General features: G+C 34.4%; 2 protein-coding genes across 2 annotated transcripts in view; both read left to right on the forward strand.

The window, feature by feature from the left end:
- The window catches only part of LOC133527766 (ejaculatory bulb-specific protein 3-like), a 184,637-nt gene that overhangs the window by 28,385 nt on the left and 138,583 nt on the right, over nt 1-17,669 (forward strand). The gene's annotated exons all lie outside the window — the stretch shown is intronic.
- LOC133527758 (ejaculatory bulb-specific protein 3-like) lies at nt 14,501-17,615 on the forward strand. The gene is made up of 3 exons (XM_061864917.1): nt 14,501-14,628; nt 15,169-15,362; nt 17,376-17,615. The coding sequence occupies exons 2-3, from the start codon at nt 15,182-15,184 to the stop codon at nt 17,552-17,554; spliced, it is 360 nt and encodes a 119-aa protein (XP_061720901.1). The 5' UTR covers nt 14,501-14,628; nt 15,169-15,181; the 3' UTR covers nt 17,555-17,615.

Genomic DNA, 17,669 nt, shown 5'->3' on the forward strand with positions numbered 1-17,669 from the left:
GAATTGGCCTGAATATTTTTGTAGTCACCAAAAGGAAAGTTGTAATAACCACAAGATGCCAACATGCGCATGATTTATTTGATTGTAAGTTGTACTTGTTCAATGCTAGGAGACAGATTGCTGTTAAAGTTTCCAGTAAGGTAAAGGAATCCAGTAAAGGACTTTAACGACTATTTGAGTCACGGCTAGAATTACTAAAGGTAACGGTACACCTTGCAGCGAGGCCCCTTCGTTGTCTGTTTTCAGTACAATATTTATTACTCAAGCCGTAGCCATTTAGGTGGTGGGAAAGCTCTATATGTATGCGTGAGATACGTATTACAAAGAACAATCACACTTACATTTTCACGTCCAGTTGCAAAAATGTTCACTTTAGTTAAGATAATACGTATTTCGATATTGCACATGACCTTTTAATAGGTAGAAACTTTGTTAAGTACCCTGATATTAAAATTGAATCAGATTGTTTTGGTTCTCGGATAATTAGAAAATCGGTTTCAACCAAAACTGAAGTCAATTCTATCAACTTAGCATCAGACTTACGCGACCTATCGTCAAGGATAGATCATTTGGATGACAAATTACAGGAGGAAATAAAAACCATTTTTCAGAAATATCCTTCTGTTTTGGCTGAAACTGATAATGTTCAAACGGGTGAATTAAATTTGCGTATGAAAAATAGCAATATAGTCCATTATCGTCCATATCGATTGGCTCCAATAGAGAGGGAGAAAGTAAATCAAATAGTTCGGGAGCTTCTGGATAAAAACATAATTCGAGAAAGTGAGTCTCCTTTTGCCAGTCCTGTTATTTTGGTTAAGAAAAAGGACGGTAGTGACCGACTGTGTATTGATTATCGGGCATTGAACAAAAATTTGGAAAAAGACAGATACCCTACATAGGTCTTATTGAAGACCAAATTGACAGGTTAGGTAAGGCTAAATATTACATTTCCATTGACATGAAAAATGGTTTTCACCAAATACCGGTGTCGGCAGAATCTATCAAGTATACGGCCTTTGTAACACCTAGCGGCCATTATGAATTTATAAAAATGCCAATCGGTATTTGCAATGGGCCCTCTGTGTTTCAAAAAGCTATTTCAAAAGCGGTTCAGCACCTAAAATTTCTGTTAGTGTATATGGACGATATTCTAATTCCTTTTGAAACCATAAACGAAGGATTGGAATACTTAGATGAGACAATTAAGGCCCTTAGTTGTGCAGGATTCACAATAAATCTACAAAAATGCAAATTCTTTGTCGACAATATAGAGTATTTGGGTAGACATATATCGCATGAAGGTATAAGACCAAGTAAGACCAAAGTATCAGCTTTAATTAATTCTCCAGCCCCTCGAAACGTTAAGCAAGTCCGACAGTTAATGGGTTTAGCAAGTTATTTTCGCAAATTTATACCGAACTTTGCTGCTCAAACGGCTTGCATTACAAAACTTACCAAAGCTAACCAAAAATGGGAATGGGGACTTGAACAGGATAAGGCGAGGAATTACATAATAAAACACTTGTCCACCAAACCTCTGTTAACTGTATTTGACCCAAAGTTGCCTACAGAACTTTACACTGATGCGAGTTCTATAGGTTATGGAGCTATACTAGTACAGAAAGTCAATAATAACAAGAATGTGGTTGCTTATTACAGTAAAAGAACCACGGCGACAGAATCTAAGTATTGCTCATACGATTTAGAGACTTTGGCAATTTTTAATGAACTGAAACATTTTCGGGTCTATCTTCTGGGTATTAAATTTACAATCTTTACAGATTGTAATTCTATCAAATCAACTATGAATAAGAAAGATCTTTCACCTCGTGTCGCCCGTTGGTGGACATTTATGCAAGATTTCGATTTTGAAGTAGTGTACAAAAAGGGCAAATCGTGTCGATTTTCTTAGCCGCAATCCTGTTCAAACTCCTATTTCTGATGACCAGAAAGTTGCATCTCCAAATAAATCCTCTATCTCGTTGCGCTGTGATGCTTCAAGTGTGGTGCTTAATATAAATTTAATCGAGGAGCCGGAATCTTGGTTACATACTGCTCAACAAAATGATCCTGAAACTCAAAATTTAATAGCTAGGGTTTTAGCTGGAGACCTCGATGAAAATAGATATGTGCTGCGTGATAATTTACTATATTATTGCGTCCAACCTGGTGAGCCAAAATTATACATACCAAAATCATGCAGATTCAACCTTTTAACATGGTTTCACAATGACAATTGTCATGTTGGGTTTGAAAAGACTATTGAAAAGCTTCGTGAACATTTCTGGTTCCCTCATATGACAGGATTTGTAAAAAAATATCTTAAACACTGTTTAACATGCGTAGAACGTAAGGGCACCTCTGGTCCAAAACAGGGTTTTTTACACCCCATTGAAAAAATTCCTATCCCATTCCACACTGTCCACTTGGACTGTACAGGACCTTTCACGCGAACCGATGAAGGCTTTAGATATATTCTTCTATTGATAGATGGATTTACAAAATTTTGTCTATTAAAACCCCTCAAAAGTCTCAAGTCCCAGGATTTAGTGCCACTAATTCGAGATATTATCACAACAATTCGAACTCCTTCTGAAATAATCACTGATCAAGGCACTAATTTTAGCTCCCATCAAATTAGATCCCTGTTTCTTGAACTACATATTGAGCACCACATGGTGGCAACTGGCACACCAAGAGGAAATGGTCAGATAGAACGATATGTAGCGACTGTTATAAATATGTTAAATACTACTTGCAATGGATCGTCAGATTGGCCAAGCGGGTTATGGAAAGTACAACAATCTGTTAATACCACCATACAAAAGTCTACGGGTTTTACTCCTATTCGTTTACTAATGGGTTGTAATGCAAATATCCCTAGTATTCAGGCCCGTCTAAATGAAATAAATATTCCAGAATTGAATACAAACGTCACGTCAGAGCAGATCGCGAGCTAGCTCACCAACGTTTATTGTTAGAAGCAGAAAAATTCAAAAAGCGTTTTGATTCTACTAGGCGAGACAATAAAATATTTCAGGTTGGCGATATAGTTTACGTAAACCAGGAACATAGGCGTCTCGATAAATTGAGCCCTAGGTTTAAAGGTCCATACGAAATTATAGCTTTAATGCCGCATGATAGATATTCTCTGAGAGGGACAGGTAATTTACGAAATATGATAGTCTCTAAAGATAAACTAAGGCAATGGCCAGGGGAATGGTTGCACGAGACCGCTGCTAGTGATTCCGAACAAAATTAGTATTTGATTATTATTAATAATCATTCATATAAGCATTTAATGTGTTATTATTATTAAATAATGTATAATAATATACATATGTATGTTATTATACTTTATAATTTATTTTTCGTGATTATAATTGGTATATAATTTTAACGATTATAGGTATATAAATAATGTATATGTATGTTGATGATGTGATGATAAATGAAATTCTGCACATGGGTCATACACATTTCATTGCATGCTAAAATCATTGGTCGATTTGTTTTGGAGTTCCTATTAAATATATCAAAAAGCTAAAGGTATTTGTTTCAGTTCAATACTTGAGACCTTAATAATTGTATTGTATTATTCACAAACAGACATTTATTTTGAAACATGTTTGACCCATGACAATTTTTTTTTAACCGATTTTTGATTGCTACCGAGGCTCACTTGATGTGATAAGTGAAACAGTAGCAATGCAAATGTGATTAGGAAAATTGCTGCCGAGCCTGCGAGCCCTCACTTGATGTTATAAGTGAAAAAGTAGCAATATAGGGATTTGCTGCAGAGCTTGCGAGCCCCACTTGATGTTATAAGTGGACCAGTAGCCAACGCAGGGTGATATATGCTACCGAGGCTCACTTGATGTGATAAGTGAAACAGTAGCATTATGATTGTAAATAGGATAATTGCTACCGAGCCTGCGAGTTCTCACTTGATGTTATAAGTGAAAAAGTAGCAATATAGGGATTTGCTACAGAGCCTGCGAGCCTCACTTGATGTTATAAGTGAAATAGTAGCTGAAATAAGGTACTTCGAGAACGAAGCACCTGTCAGTATGGCCGTGTGAGATACGTATTACAAAGAACAATCACACTTACATTTTCACGTCCAGTTGCAAAAATGTTCACTTTAGTTAAGATAATACGTATTTCTAAATAATAAGTTAAGAACAGCAAATAACACAACTACCCTTCATCTATATTTCGTGACCATAACTGTCAGAACATAAGTAACGTAAACAACAAAGTATTTGTGATAATTAGCCATGATTAAATTTAAATTAGTTTGCATTAATTATTCTAAAATAAATGAATTTAAATGTAGCAAATACATTTGTTAAATTCAATTTAATACGCTAACCGGATGTGCGGCAATCTTAGCTGACTATTTTATTATGATGTCCAAGCTAATAATAAATATGTAAATATATTTATTATTAGCCTTCCTAAATTCCTAAAGATTTATTTAATAATTTTCGTATGAATTGTATTTGCTATATTTAATTATTATCATAACCGGATGTGCAGGAAATATCTTAGTTTGTTTGTCCCACCAAGAAGGGGTGGAAGGGGCACAATCTAAGCAAATATAAGCGGGTGTCTGGCAGTTGTGGGTCACTTCCCAGTTGGAAAGCTAACGACAACGAACCAAGTTAAGTGTCAATTTTATATTTTTATTATTCGTGATTTTATGACCTGTTATAAATCTTTTTGTGTGATTTCTTTTTATTAAGGTCAGATGGTATGTACGTTACAATATTTAATGTGAATATAAACCTTTGTTGACATAATAAGCGTGATTTTTAATTCGTTTCTAATTACTATGTAACGTATATTCCAACTGATTATTGTATGAGATATTATATAGGTACCTTACGCCATTTGCTCGCTTTTGTTACTGCTTTAAATTATGTCAAGTGTGTACGTTAAGGAAGCCAGTACTTAATAATAAGCCACTACTTTAACTACGACCTACTCAAGCCAAACTCGACTGTCAGAGAATACAAACAAACCCTCAAGGAAAACGGCATAATGATACTAAATAAGATTGACCCAATGTATTGCACTCGCCAAACTTCAACGACAAAAACTATCCTGGATCACGTATGCACCAACATAAAACAGAACGACTTTCACCTTTCTATCACTGACTCTGAACTTGCGGATCACAAGCAAATATACTGCGAGATCAAGAACTACCAGCCGCTAATAAGAAAAAAAGTTGAATATACAGCTACAGATTATACGACATTTTACAAAAGTGTTAGCGAAATTAATCCTGAGGACGATGAATTTGAACACCTCGCGGAGAATCTTAAAGAATGTCTAAAAAATAATAGAACTACTACTAAACATAAAATCCTTAACCCACCCAAACAGGAGTGGATAAATAAAGAAATAATAAAGGATATAGACATAAGAAATACACTTTGGAAAGCTTTAAAAAATAATAATGAGGACGAAAAACTTAAACAAGACTTTGACAAACAAAAAAAACTAGTAGCGATGAATATACAACATGCAAAAAAAACCTATTACTACAAATGTTTCAAAGATTGTGCCAAAAAACCTCAAAAAATGTGGTCGCTAATTAATGATCTTACAGTCAACAAAACAAAGGGTATAACATCACTGGCAAAACTAGAAATAGACTGAAATACCTATACGAATACAATGGACATCTGCGAACAATTCAACGCCTATTTTTCTACAATCGGATCATGCTTGGCTGAGAAAATCCAACCTGTAGATCTTACCCTGGTTGCGACCTCTGTTTCATCACAACCACGTCTCTCCGAGTGTCTCTGCCAACTGGAACCAGTGACTACCGAAGAAATTAGTGCAATCATAACAAATTTAAAATCCTATCTTTAAATCAGGATGCCAAACAGACCCCGGTAACTACCGCCCTATTTCTGTCCTCCCTGTAATCTCAAAGATCTACGAAAAAGTAATACACGAACGCATAAACAAATTTCTAATGCTTAATAATATTCTTTCTGACAGACAATACGGTTTCAGACAAAAATCAAATACCCTATCAGCAACAGTGGACTTAGTCACGAAACTAAAAGTTGAAATAGATCAAAAACAGATAGCAATAGGATTTTTTATTGACCTTAAGAAGGCGTTCGACACGGTATCCCATGAGAAATTACTAGCTAAGTTAAACAAGATAGGAATTACAGGAAAAGCCCACGAAATACTAAAATCATATCTACGTAACCGTCACCAAGTAGTAAAAATTTACAAATGCCAGAGTAGCCCAAAACTTATCACATATGGCGTACCACAGGGCTCGATTCTGGGGCCGCTCCTATTCCTCGTTTATATTAACGACATACAGGACTTAGGGCTTAAGGGAGAACTGGCACTGTATGCTGACGACACGTGTCTTTTTTACTTTGGCCGTAAAATCGAACATATTCTTATAAATAAATAAAAAAATCGATGATCACTTACCACCGTCAATAAACAATAAAAATATTAATTTAAAGACAAGCGAAAAGTACCTTGGTCTAACTATGGACAGTCGCCTAACTTGGAAGCCTCACATTGATAAAATAAGATCAAAACTAACCTCCCTTACGGGCGTTACTCGGAAAATATCACGTTGCCTTCCACAAAAAGTAAAATACCTGATATACAACTCTTTAATTAAACCCCACATTGATTACCTGGTTGAGATCTGGGGAACAGCAGCAAATAGTAATCTAACGAAACTACAAAGATCTCAAAATAAGCTGATAAAAGTTTTGTTTAATTACAGCTTCCGAACACCAACTCGAAAAGTCTATAAAGAGTTAAAAATTATGAATATCACTCAATCCTATGTATATTACACGTGTCTATTGGTGCGTAAAATCCTCCATAAAAATATACAGTCACGTGTAAATTTCACACAAAAATATCACCTACAAAGGATTAAACTACGCAACGCAGGCCACTTAGTTTTACGGCCAGCAAGAACAAAATATGGTAAAAAAAGTTTAGTCTATGAAGGCGCTCAACTTTACAATAAGCTGCCGAAAGACATAAAAGAATCTAAATCTATGACTAGTTTTAAAAAACATCTAAAATTTTATATAATTAATAATGATAATATTAAATAATGTTACGCGTGTGTATTTGTTAGGCAAATATCATGTACATAAATAATAATAATTGTAATGATGTAATGAATTAAGTTATAAAATAAAAGAAAAATCCGCGAAAAACAAAATCATATCTTTATTTTATCATTCTACAGTAATTAAATTCTACCTATAGTAAATAAAATTGACCAAATCATTTCATCTACCACTACCAAACAATAATAATAACACCAGTAAAGATTTCCTATAAATAAATAAAAGAAAAAAACTTAAAAATGCACAACAGTATGAGAGTAAAAAGATAAAATATACACAAAAATTTTAAGAGAAAATAACAACTAATATTAAACTAATAAAAAATAAAACTATAAAAATGGAATACTGATTACCTTTAATGTGTAAACTAACTATACTAAGTATATCTGGCGAATTGTAACTAATTACCGACTCCACGCTAACGTTTCGTAGCTCACTGACACACATCAAGTCATATACTCAGCGGCCGCAGAGAAAGGAACTAAACCAGTGTAACTTGACACCGAGATCCCTATTAACCTTGCATAATTGAAGACATCTCTATACAGGTTCTTTAAATGGTAACGCGAGCACGCATGCATTATGCTAATGTTGGGAATAACAGCCTGGTTGCTAACTAGTTTTGCGACTTGAGTTATCTGAGCCGGTTAACTAGCTATTTCTACCCACATTAATTAGAAGTATAAGAATAGTTTAACAGTAATATAAATGAAATGTTATTATGCATTGTCTGCACGTTAGTATTAAGTATTTATAAAAATATTGTGTTCTCATGTAAGAGAATTTTGTAAATTCTTAATGAGAATAAAGTTCTTAAACCATATTATTGTATGAGATATTATATAGGTACCTTACGCCAGATGGTATGTACGTTACAATATTTAATGTGAATATAAACCTTTGTTGACATAATAAGCGTGATTTTTCTTTCGTTTCTAATTACTATGTAACGTATATTCCAACTGATTATTGTATGAGATATTATATAGGTACCTTACGCCAGATGGTATGTACGTTACAATATTTAATGTGAATATAAACCTTTGTTGACATAATAAGCGTGATTTTTCTTTCGTTTCTAATTACTATGTAACGTATATTCCAACTGATTATTGTATGAGATATTATATAGGTACCTTACGCCAGATGGTATGTACGTTACAATATTTAATGTGAATATAAACCTTTGTTGACATAATAAGCGTGATTTTTCTTTCGTTTCTAATTACTATGTAACGTATATTCCAACTGATTATTGTATGAGATATTATATAGGTACCTTACGCCAGATGGTATGTACGTTACAATATTTAATGTGAATATAAACCTTTGTTGACATAATAAGCGTGATTTTTAATTCGTTTCTAATTACTATGTAACGTATATTCCAACTGATTATTGTATGAGATATTATATAGGTACCTTACGCCATTTGCTCGCTTTTGTTACTGCTTTAAATTATGTCAAGTGTGTACGTTAAGGAAGCCAGTACTTAATAATAAGCCACCATTTTATAGCGATTATTATGCAGCGTACTTACTTGACTAATTTAATGATACAGTATTAACATTTTGTGAATGATGTGATAACAAGGCGGATTATGTAATCGATCAAATGCAGTAAGTTTACAATATACTTTTACTTATATTTGTTATTTTAAATACACTAATTTATAGCTAAATACTGAATAATAATCATGTTTACCCTTTCTATGTTTTTCATATGCTAAACCTTGTAGTCGTCCCTATAAATATATATTACTCTCAGCTTTAACAAGCTGGTGTTAATTAATTAATGCATTACCGTCTTAGTTCCTATTTCATTAATATAAATTAATTAGATAAAATATATTTTTAGTGGTGAAATAATCTTTACCTTATGCTTTATCTTAATAAATCTAACATATGCGTATAAATGTGTATGTGTATGTTCTAGGGATGTAGACTTGCCGATTTTTCGCATTTTCGTTAGCCATAATTGGTTTTTCTCAGCGTAACTTTTCAGGATTGCCATGAAACAAACCTACCCTATCTATAGGATAGCCTAAGGAAATTCCTGAAAAGTTAACGGTTTCAGAGTTATGACTAATGAATGATATACTATCATTACATTATGACTTTCAATAATTATGCCAAACAAAGGTATCGGAAAATAAATTGTTAAAAATGCCAATAGTTTATCGATATGACTTTATCGACATGGCAACAATATCTGGTTACTCATTGTTAATCTTACATAAAAATGTGGCTGTGAATCTGAGGCTACGATGACTACATTTTTAGGAATCTATGCCTTGCAGCGTTACACACTTTAACTCTTACACGAGGCATTATAGTGTTGAGCTAACCCAAAGCGACAAATTGTTTAGTCCAATAACTAGGAAAATAGAAAATATGGAAAATATTAGACTTTGACCCAGCTGATGGTACGGTCACGTCTGAAAATATCGGTACGGACAAAGTGCCAAAAATATGTATACACTACCCTAAGATATGCGACATTAAGTCAATATATATATCTGGCACTTCAATAGTGTCGATGTTTTGAATTATTATAGGAGAGGAGAAGCTTATAAAATTGTGTATAAATAAAGAGTGAGAATATAAGTAACAATATTTTTTGACAGCTTTCAAGCGTCTGGTAAATGTTACCGCCGGCGGAAATGGTCTGGCAATGTTGATAATAAACTATTAACAATATTTTCTAAAACATATATAAAAATCAGCCTTGAGAATTCAAGAAAAGTTAGTCATATTTTTACCTACCTTTAGCACCTTGTACAGTCACGTCTGAAAATATTGATACGATAAAAAGTGCCAAAACTATATATATACACGACTTTATGGCCCATATATTAAGGTAGTGTATACATATTTTTGGCACATTTTTCGTGTCGATATTTTCAGAAGTGACTGTACCGGACAAATAGCCGTCGGGCCAATAAAGCAAGTATGCAGACATTAAAAGTACATACTAACACTACATACATTTTAGTCATGAGAAAATATGTAGTCTGGCGGCTCTGGGCTCATGCTCTATTACTGCTTTAAGACGAAAGTGCGAAATCACCTTTTCATACAAACATAGTCCTCATTTTCCTCCCTGGATATTAACAATATTGAAAATATTGTGACACAGTTTGTTGTATTTCAATCACGTTTGTTTTTTCGATTTTTTTTGTTTGAGGGGTATAGAATCAAAGTCAGCTAAATCCATTTTGGTAAATTTTTCATGAAAGGAATAAAACTTTTATTTTTATTTCTTATTTTTGGATCGCTGTATGAAGAAAACTCCAAAAACCTTGCTAAGAATGATATCTCCAGGAACAACACACTAACTGATCAAAGTTACGATTATTTTTTAATTGAATTTAATTTATTTCATTTAGCTGCTTTTGATACCAACTTTTGGATTTAGCTGACTTTGTTTCTAAGACGAATGGATATAGCTGTATTTGATCCCAATATTAAAATGATGACATACTATGACTAGTGATGTGCGTAAAGAAGAATGTCAGGGAAGTAACAAAAACCCAAAGTAGCAAGCGTGCTCAAAAATAGTTTCTGGCAAACTGGAATCAATTCTTTTTTTACATATATATTATATTTTATAGTAAAATCGCTCGCTTGTTGGCCGCTTTCGTTGGCTTTTTTTTTACCTTACAACATTTTAGTATTAATGCATCTTGGTTATTTTTTAACGGTTTTGCGTAAAACGAACGATGAAAGTTTAGCAAATCGCGTACTTTTAATTTTTTACATGCGTATGTTTTACTATCATGATTACATGTAATTGGTTCAGGCAACGACTTTGCTGAGTATCTGTAAAAAAAAAAAGACGAAACTTTTATATTTACTAATTAGTAGTTTTATCACAGACTTCTTATTTATAACGGAAAGCAGCGTTTCGCGTCATACTTTTAACGAAATTATGAGCCATCATTTCATAGTAAGTACATCACTAGTCTGAAACTTACCTATCAATTTTGGCTTTGTTTGCCTTCCAATTTTCTGGATTTTTCTTGCGTTTCCTCCCTTTCCCTTGCGAAGATTCCATCACAGGCACTACCATTGTATTTTTTACTTTAACTTATCACGATTTTTTAACTTCAAATCAGTTTAATTACCATAAAAGTTTAACGAAAACAGCAGACACGCAAACGCTATTTACTATAGAAGTCGCCATTTTGAAGTTACCGCCATTTTTAAGAAAAAGGACGCTGTGATTGGCTGATCACGATTTTAGCTGTTTTCGTTTCCAACCATACGGGATATAGCTGTCTTTGATACTAATACAATATTTTGAAGTAGATTTTTTAGTAATTCGTTAAGCTTGATGCTGAATAACTTTGGAATTGTACTTCGAATTTGATCGATGATTACAATGGCATTCATAACTTATAGTTTGATTTGATATGGATTTAGCTGACTTTGATTCTATACCCCTCGTTTATAGGAGTTAGAAGCTTTTAAAATTTTATATGAAATCAGTTTTTCGCTCCTAAGTTTTATAATAATACATTCGAATAAAGTCAAACGTAGGGGCATAGCTATGGTTAATATACAACAAATTTGGTCAAAATATTATCCAAAATATCAATATCCAGGGAGGAAGATGGAGACTACCTTTGTATGGAGAATCGACCGTCCTCTTTCTTGAGAATAAGCCACCATTAATATTGCGATTATTGTGCAGCGTACTTACTTGACAAATGTAATAATACGATATTAAGATTTTGTGCGTTACAAAAGTGGTCGAGGCAAACCTGCAGATCTACACGTTGGAGATACTGTGTTTAAAGGGGTGGCCAAATTTAAATACCTAGGCTGTACGATCAACGATAACAATTCCCGTGACGAAGAAATTGACATTCGTATTCAGAATCCCTTACGGTGCGGTGCAGCTCTGCACAAAGTCTTGGTGTCCAGGCTTCTCAGCAGAAAAACTAAGATCCGAATTTACAAGACCGTAATACGACCCATCTTAACATACGGATGTGAGGCCTGGACACTAACTTTGAAGGAGGAAAGCAAGCATCTGGTGGCTGAGAGGAAGATTCTTCGCAAAATCCTCGGCCCAACGCAGCGACCCGATGGCAGCTGGAGAATCCGCAAAAACGTCGAAGTCGAAGATAGTAGCTGGGCCAAATATGATGGGTGTCACAAAGGCGCAAAGGCTGCGGTAGCTCGGTCCTCTAGAGCGAATGGGAGCCGATCGGGCGGTGAAAAGAGCGTTTGAGGGAAAACCGACAGCACGCCACCCGGCCGGTCGACCTAGGTATCGATGGGCGGATGTGGTGGACACGGATCTACGCGAGCTCCAGGTTGAAGACTGGCGAGAAACTGCACAGGACCGGGATCAGTGGCGAGCAATAGTGTTGGAGGCCAAGACACACTTTGGGTCGCTGCGCCAGAGGAGTAGTAGTAGTAGTAAGATTTTGTGAATGATGTGACAACGAATCCGATTATATAATCGATTAAATGTTACAATATACTTTTACTTATATCTGTTATTCTTTATATACTACTTTATAGCTAAATACTTAATAATAATCATGTTTACCCTTTTTATGTTTTCCAGGTACTTTGAGCATTAACTAACTGGTATTAATTAATTAGTGCATTACCTTCTTTATTCTCATTTCATTTATATTAATTAATCAGACAAAATCTATTTTTAGTGGTGAAAGAATCTTTACCTTATGTCTTTACTTCAATAAATCTAACATACGCTATCATAAAAAGCGGCCAAGTGCGAGTCCGACTCGCCCATGAAGGGTTCCGTGTCACTATGACCACGTACAATTTATGACTTATTAAAAAAAGCTGCTGCGTTCAAACCAATTTACGGTGGAAGTTTGCATGGTAATGTACCATATATTTTTTTTAGTTTTATCATTATAATTATTTTAGAAGTTACAGGGGGGGGGGGGGCAACTATTCAGTTTAGAAAAAAATTATATGAGTAACCTCAATATCATTTTTGAAGACCTATCTATAGATACCCCACACGTATAGGTTAGATGAAAAAAAAATTTTGAGTGTCAGTTCTAAGGGGAACCCCCAAAATTTATTGTTTTTTTTTTTCTATTTTTGTGTGAAAATCTTAATGCGGTTCACAGAATACATCTACTTACCAAGTTTCAACAGTGTAGTTCTTATAGTTTCAGAAAAAAGTGGCTGTGACATACGGACGGACAGACATACAGACAGACATGACGAATCCATAAGGGTTCCGTTTTTTGGCATTTGGCTACGGAACCCTAAAAATGCCCATTTTAATTGCTCTTAAATGCAGTTTAAAATAACCGGCCATAATCCTGAAGGCAACCTACACTAAAATAAGATGACTACTTCAGATTAGATATTTTCCTCAAACGTGTGTCGGATGGTTGTCATGCTTAATAAATAAATACGCTATGTAACAGTAGGTACTAGGTAGATCTTTTGTGGAAAATTTAGCTAATTTATAGCTCCGTACATTTTTATAAATCATTTTTAGTAAACGAGTCTCATGATTTTGAATTACCTGATTTAAAAGACATTGGATATACCTATGAGTAGAATATCGGAATTACAAAGCATGAAAAAAAAATACAGTTTTTTTATCCGCTAGGTACCCAATTTAGCTAATTCACGGTTAGCGAATATTCTCGACATGCCGCCCAAACAGAGGTACCATTCAAACTTGGCTACAGGCACAGCTCTTCAAAATAACCGAAGGAAAATATTCAATATAAGCATAAATATATTTATATATATACGACCCAACTACATTGTTTGAGCAGGTCACCTTCATATTAACTTGATTATTTTCGTGTACCTGACGTCGTTAGTAGGCAGGTACCTAAGATCTGTGTCTCTTTTAATAAGAGTAACAACTACTCATTCTGGTCACGACTGAACGCTTCAATTTATATTCTTATCTTTCAAATGCAGGTAAAAAGAAAAAATATATTTACTTTATAAAAACTAACAATAACCTTGGGTACAGTCATTGTCATGAATTAAATCACATATAAAAAGGCTGGAGGAAGCAAGTACTTCAATCTTCTTATGGTGTTGCAGGTAAGATGAAGTTTTAATTTTTGTAATGCCTATAAATGTAATTTATTAAAACGCTAAAGTTTACCAAACATAATCAGTTTTGTGCGCGAAAGAGCTGTCAAAATTACTGTAATTATTTAATCTTCATACATGGGAATCACAGGCGATTTAAAACTACAGCATAATTATGATTTTGAAATATTGTGATTTTAATAACGATAAAAACAAAATATTGTTTACTGAATTATAAATCTGTTACCTTATCTTTTGTCAAGCAAGTAGCTCAGCAACAATATTACTCATTTAGTTAACGAGGAAGATAACAGTCAAAGTTCATTACTTTCTCCTATCTATCGGTAACCGCAGTATTGTTACTTAGTCATCTTTTAGTATTGGACGAGACACTAACCTTACTTCAACTGACATATTAGAAGGTTATATACTTACTTTATTGTCTGTCTGTATTGTAAAAAAAACTAATTCATATATATTAGTGCAAGTGGCAGTAGTGACTTTTTTTACTATTTACATTTTTATATTTAAAATTTTAATTCATTCCGTAGTAGGCACCAACGATCGATGAATTAAATGGTTTCGGATGGAGAATATTGTGTAACAGTTTATGTAATGTTTGACCCAATGTGACCCAAAGTATTTATATGATTGTTTTTGGGTCTTGAACTCTTGAAGTTTTCGCGTTGTAATAAATTCTGAGATATATTTAATTTTAAACAACTTTTTGACCGTTAAATAAAGAATTTGGCAGCCGATCCGTAAAATCATCATTACGAAAGTCAAAAGACAAACAACAATTATCCCTGCATACTTTTTCGGTTTTCTCCGATCTTGACTAAATCCACCTAGTTGGGAGACTTGGGAGTTGGGACCCTTCCTTCATACACTGCATTTTGGAGTACAACTTTAACAGCCGTTAAATGCTTCGTACCTAATAAGCGTAATATTTTTCCCCACAGCTATAAGTACAGAATGAAATTCTTCATCGCTCTTGCTATGCTGGTGGTGCTGGCCGCGGGCCAGGAGACCTACACGCCGGAGAACGACGACCTGGACATCGATGCGCTGGTCAGCAACCCAGAGTCCCTGAAGGCCTGGTTCAACTGCTTTGTGGACCAGGGCCCGTGTGACAAGGTCCAGACCACCTTTAAGGGTAAGTGATTATATTAAGTAAGGCTCAAAACTGAGCATCATGAGCTATCTATGCAATAACAACCTTGAATGTTGCTCGCGCTGATTGGATTTCATGCAAAATACAATGAAAGTCGTGCGTGCAGTATGCACCAATTATCAAGACGATAGTCAAGGTCATGTCAAAACAAAATTAAAAACCACAGCAAATTATTTATTTAGAATCGGCCTTCTGGAAAATGAATAGTTAGACGCGTAAAGTTGTTTTGAAAGCTAAACTAGTCAAATAATAGCAATCGCGGATCGAGCGCAGTGCGCCATGGGCTTGAGTAATATATTTTTTGTGACGTCCTTTCAGCTTACCAAAAAATAGTCCGGTCTTACCTGGGGTTTACTAGTACAACAGAAATCGTTGAAATCTTATGTTTTTATAAATAAAAACCAAAGGGTGCCTATTTCTACCCACAAACACAACTTTAGTCGGATATTACAGTATAGCAATTTTTTCTGTTCTTGTATTTTTTGCCTTTTTTTTACAATATTTTTTTGTATGTTAAAACAAAATCCATTTGATTTTCTAAAGTTGATACATAATATTGCTATGACACTCTGCCTCATTAGGCTTAACACGCTCTTCGTTTCCGTGTGCGGAGTAGGTACACACACGTGTGGCATGTGTATGAAATGACTAGACGACACATAAGAAGTAGCACAATTAATCATTACACTTAGGTTAGGAATTATTTATTTTTCGTCCCGAAAACATAAGGGTGCGTTTATCGTTTAAGAGGTAGCTAAAGGCTAAATTGTAGTTTTTATATTGAATTTTTACACGTTTTAATCAAATTCCACTCGAAAACTAAAGTATATTTGCAAGGGCAGACTCTAAGCAAACCCGTAAAAGGTTAAGGTTCTATAGAAAAAAACTCAAAAATGTCTAATTTTCGTTTATTTTGAATAGACTATCGTTACTCTACATACCATAGCCGAAGGATTTGACTGGCTGGTAAAACGTTAAAACCCGCGTGATCTCGAAATATTCTGTCGCAAGTTTCACGCGGCTCTCCGTATCTGTTGTTCCATTCTAATTTCCTGGCTGTAGGTCGCCTCTTAAATCTCATATTAAAACCATTATTTACCTTAATTTTTTCCTTTATTTATCATTTATTCTTAACTTTGTTGCACAAAAACAAGTAAATAGTACAAAAGGTGTACTTACTGCCTTAAGGCATTCTTTACCAATCAACCACCGGGCCAAAGAGAAATTTCCTAAGGTAAATGCAGTGAGAAAAAAGTTAACTATAAAGACTTTAAACTACCATTGTGTTGTAAGTCCCCCGAAAAATGAACCCTGCTTCGCGTTTTTGTAGTAAAATAAGAAAAATATGTTCAGTCTCCAAAGAGAATGCATTGGAAGTGTAACACACCTGTGCCCCTAGTGTAAATTTATTCGATAGCAACGTGACGTACGCGTTTTCGTTAAGTCTCATTTTGTATAGGATTTTGAGTTTCCAAAACGTCCCGCTTGGCGCGCTGTTTCTAAATCCCATACAAAATGAGACTTAACGCAAACGCGTACGTCACGTTTCGCTATCGAATAAATTTACACTAGGGGTTCTGAAAGGTTTTAACTGCGCACATAGAACTATCACCGTGACAGTTGCAAGTAGCGTCGATACCATCTGGAGGACCGTAGCCTTCTTTGCTACCGTTATGCGTTGTTAAACAGTAATAAAAGTTAATGATGAAATTGATAACTCAATGTATATATTACGTAATCCGGATTTTTTGACATTTAGTTTTTATTCTAGGAAGTTTCTAGACTAGTATTTTTTATACAATTTTGGTGTTTAACGATCCTTTTGTGAATTTCTTATTATTAAGTTTGACATATCTATAATAATTCCATGTTTTTTTAAGAACAATAATAACTTCATTAATAAATTGCTCTGATATTTAGATTAAGATGATATTTGTACAACGTATTTGAATAAATAATATTTTGACTTTGACTTTGAAAATTGTTATTTTTCAGCTGACTTGCCCGAAGCGATACAGCAAGCGTGTGCTAAATGCACGTCGGCACAAAAGGTGATTATGAAGAAATTCCTCGCTGCCCTGAAGGAAAAATCCCCTGGCGACTACGAAGTCTTCAGGCAGAAGTTTGACCTAGAAAACAAGTATTTTGGGCCGTTGGACAAGGCTATTGCATAAATGCTTGCAACTGATATGTCCCAATACTGTTACAGGCGTAATAAACGCATATGATTTTTAATGATCCTGTTTATTATTCAATAAAAAATATCTTTTATAACTCTGTCATAACCCT

This window comes from Cydia pomonella, chromosome 18 (assembly GCF_033807575.1).
Source record: "Cydia pomonella isolate Wapato2018A chromosome 18, ilCydPomo1, whole genome shotgun sequence".
In the NCBI taxonomy this organism is placed as follows: Eukaryota; Metazoa; Arthropoda; class Insecta; order Lepidoptera; family Tortricidae; genus Cydia; species Cydia pomonella.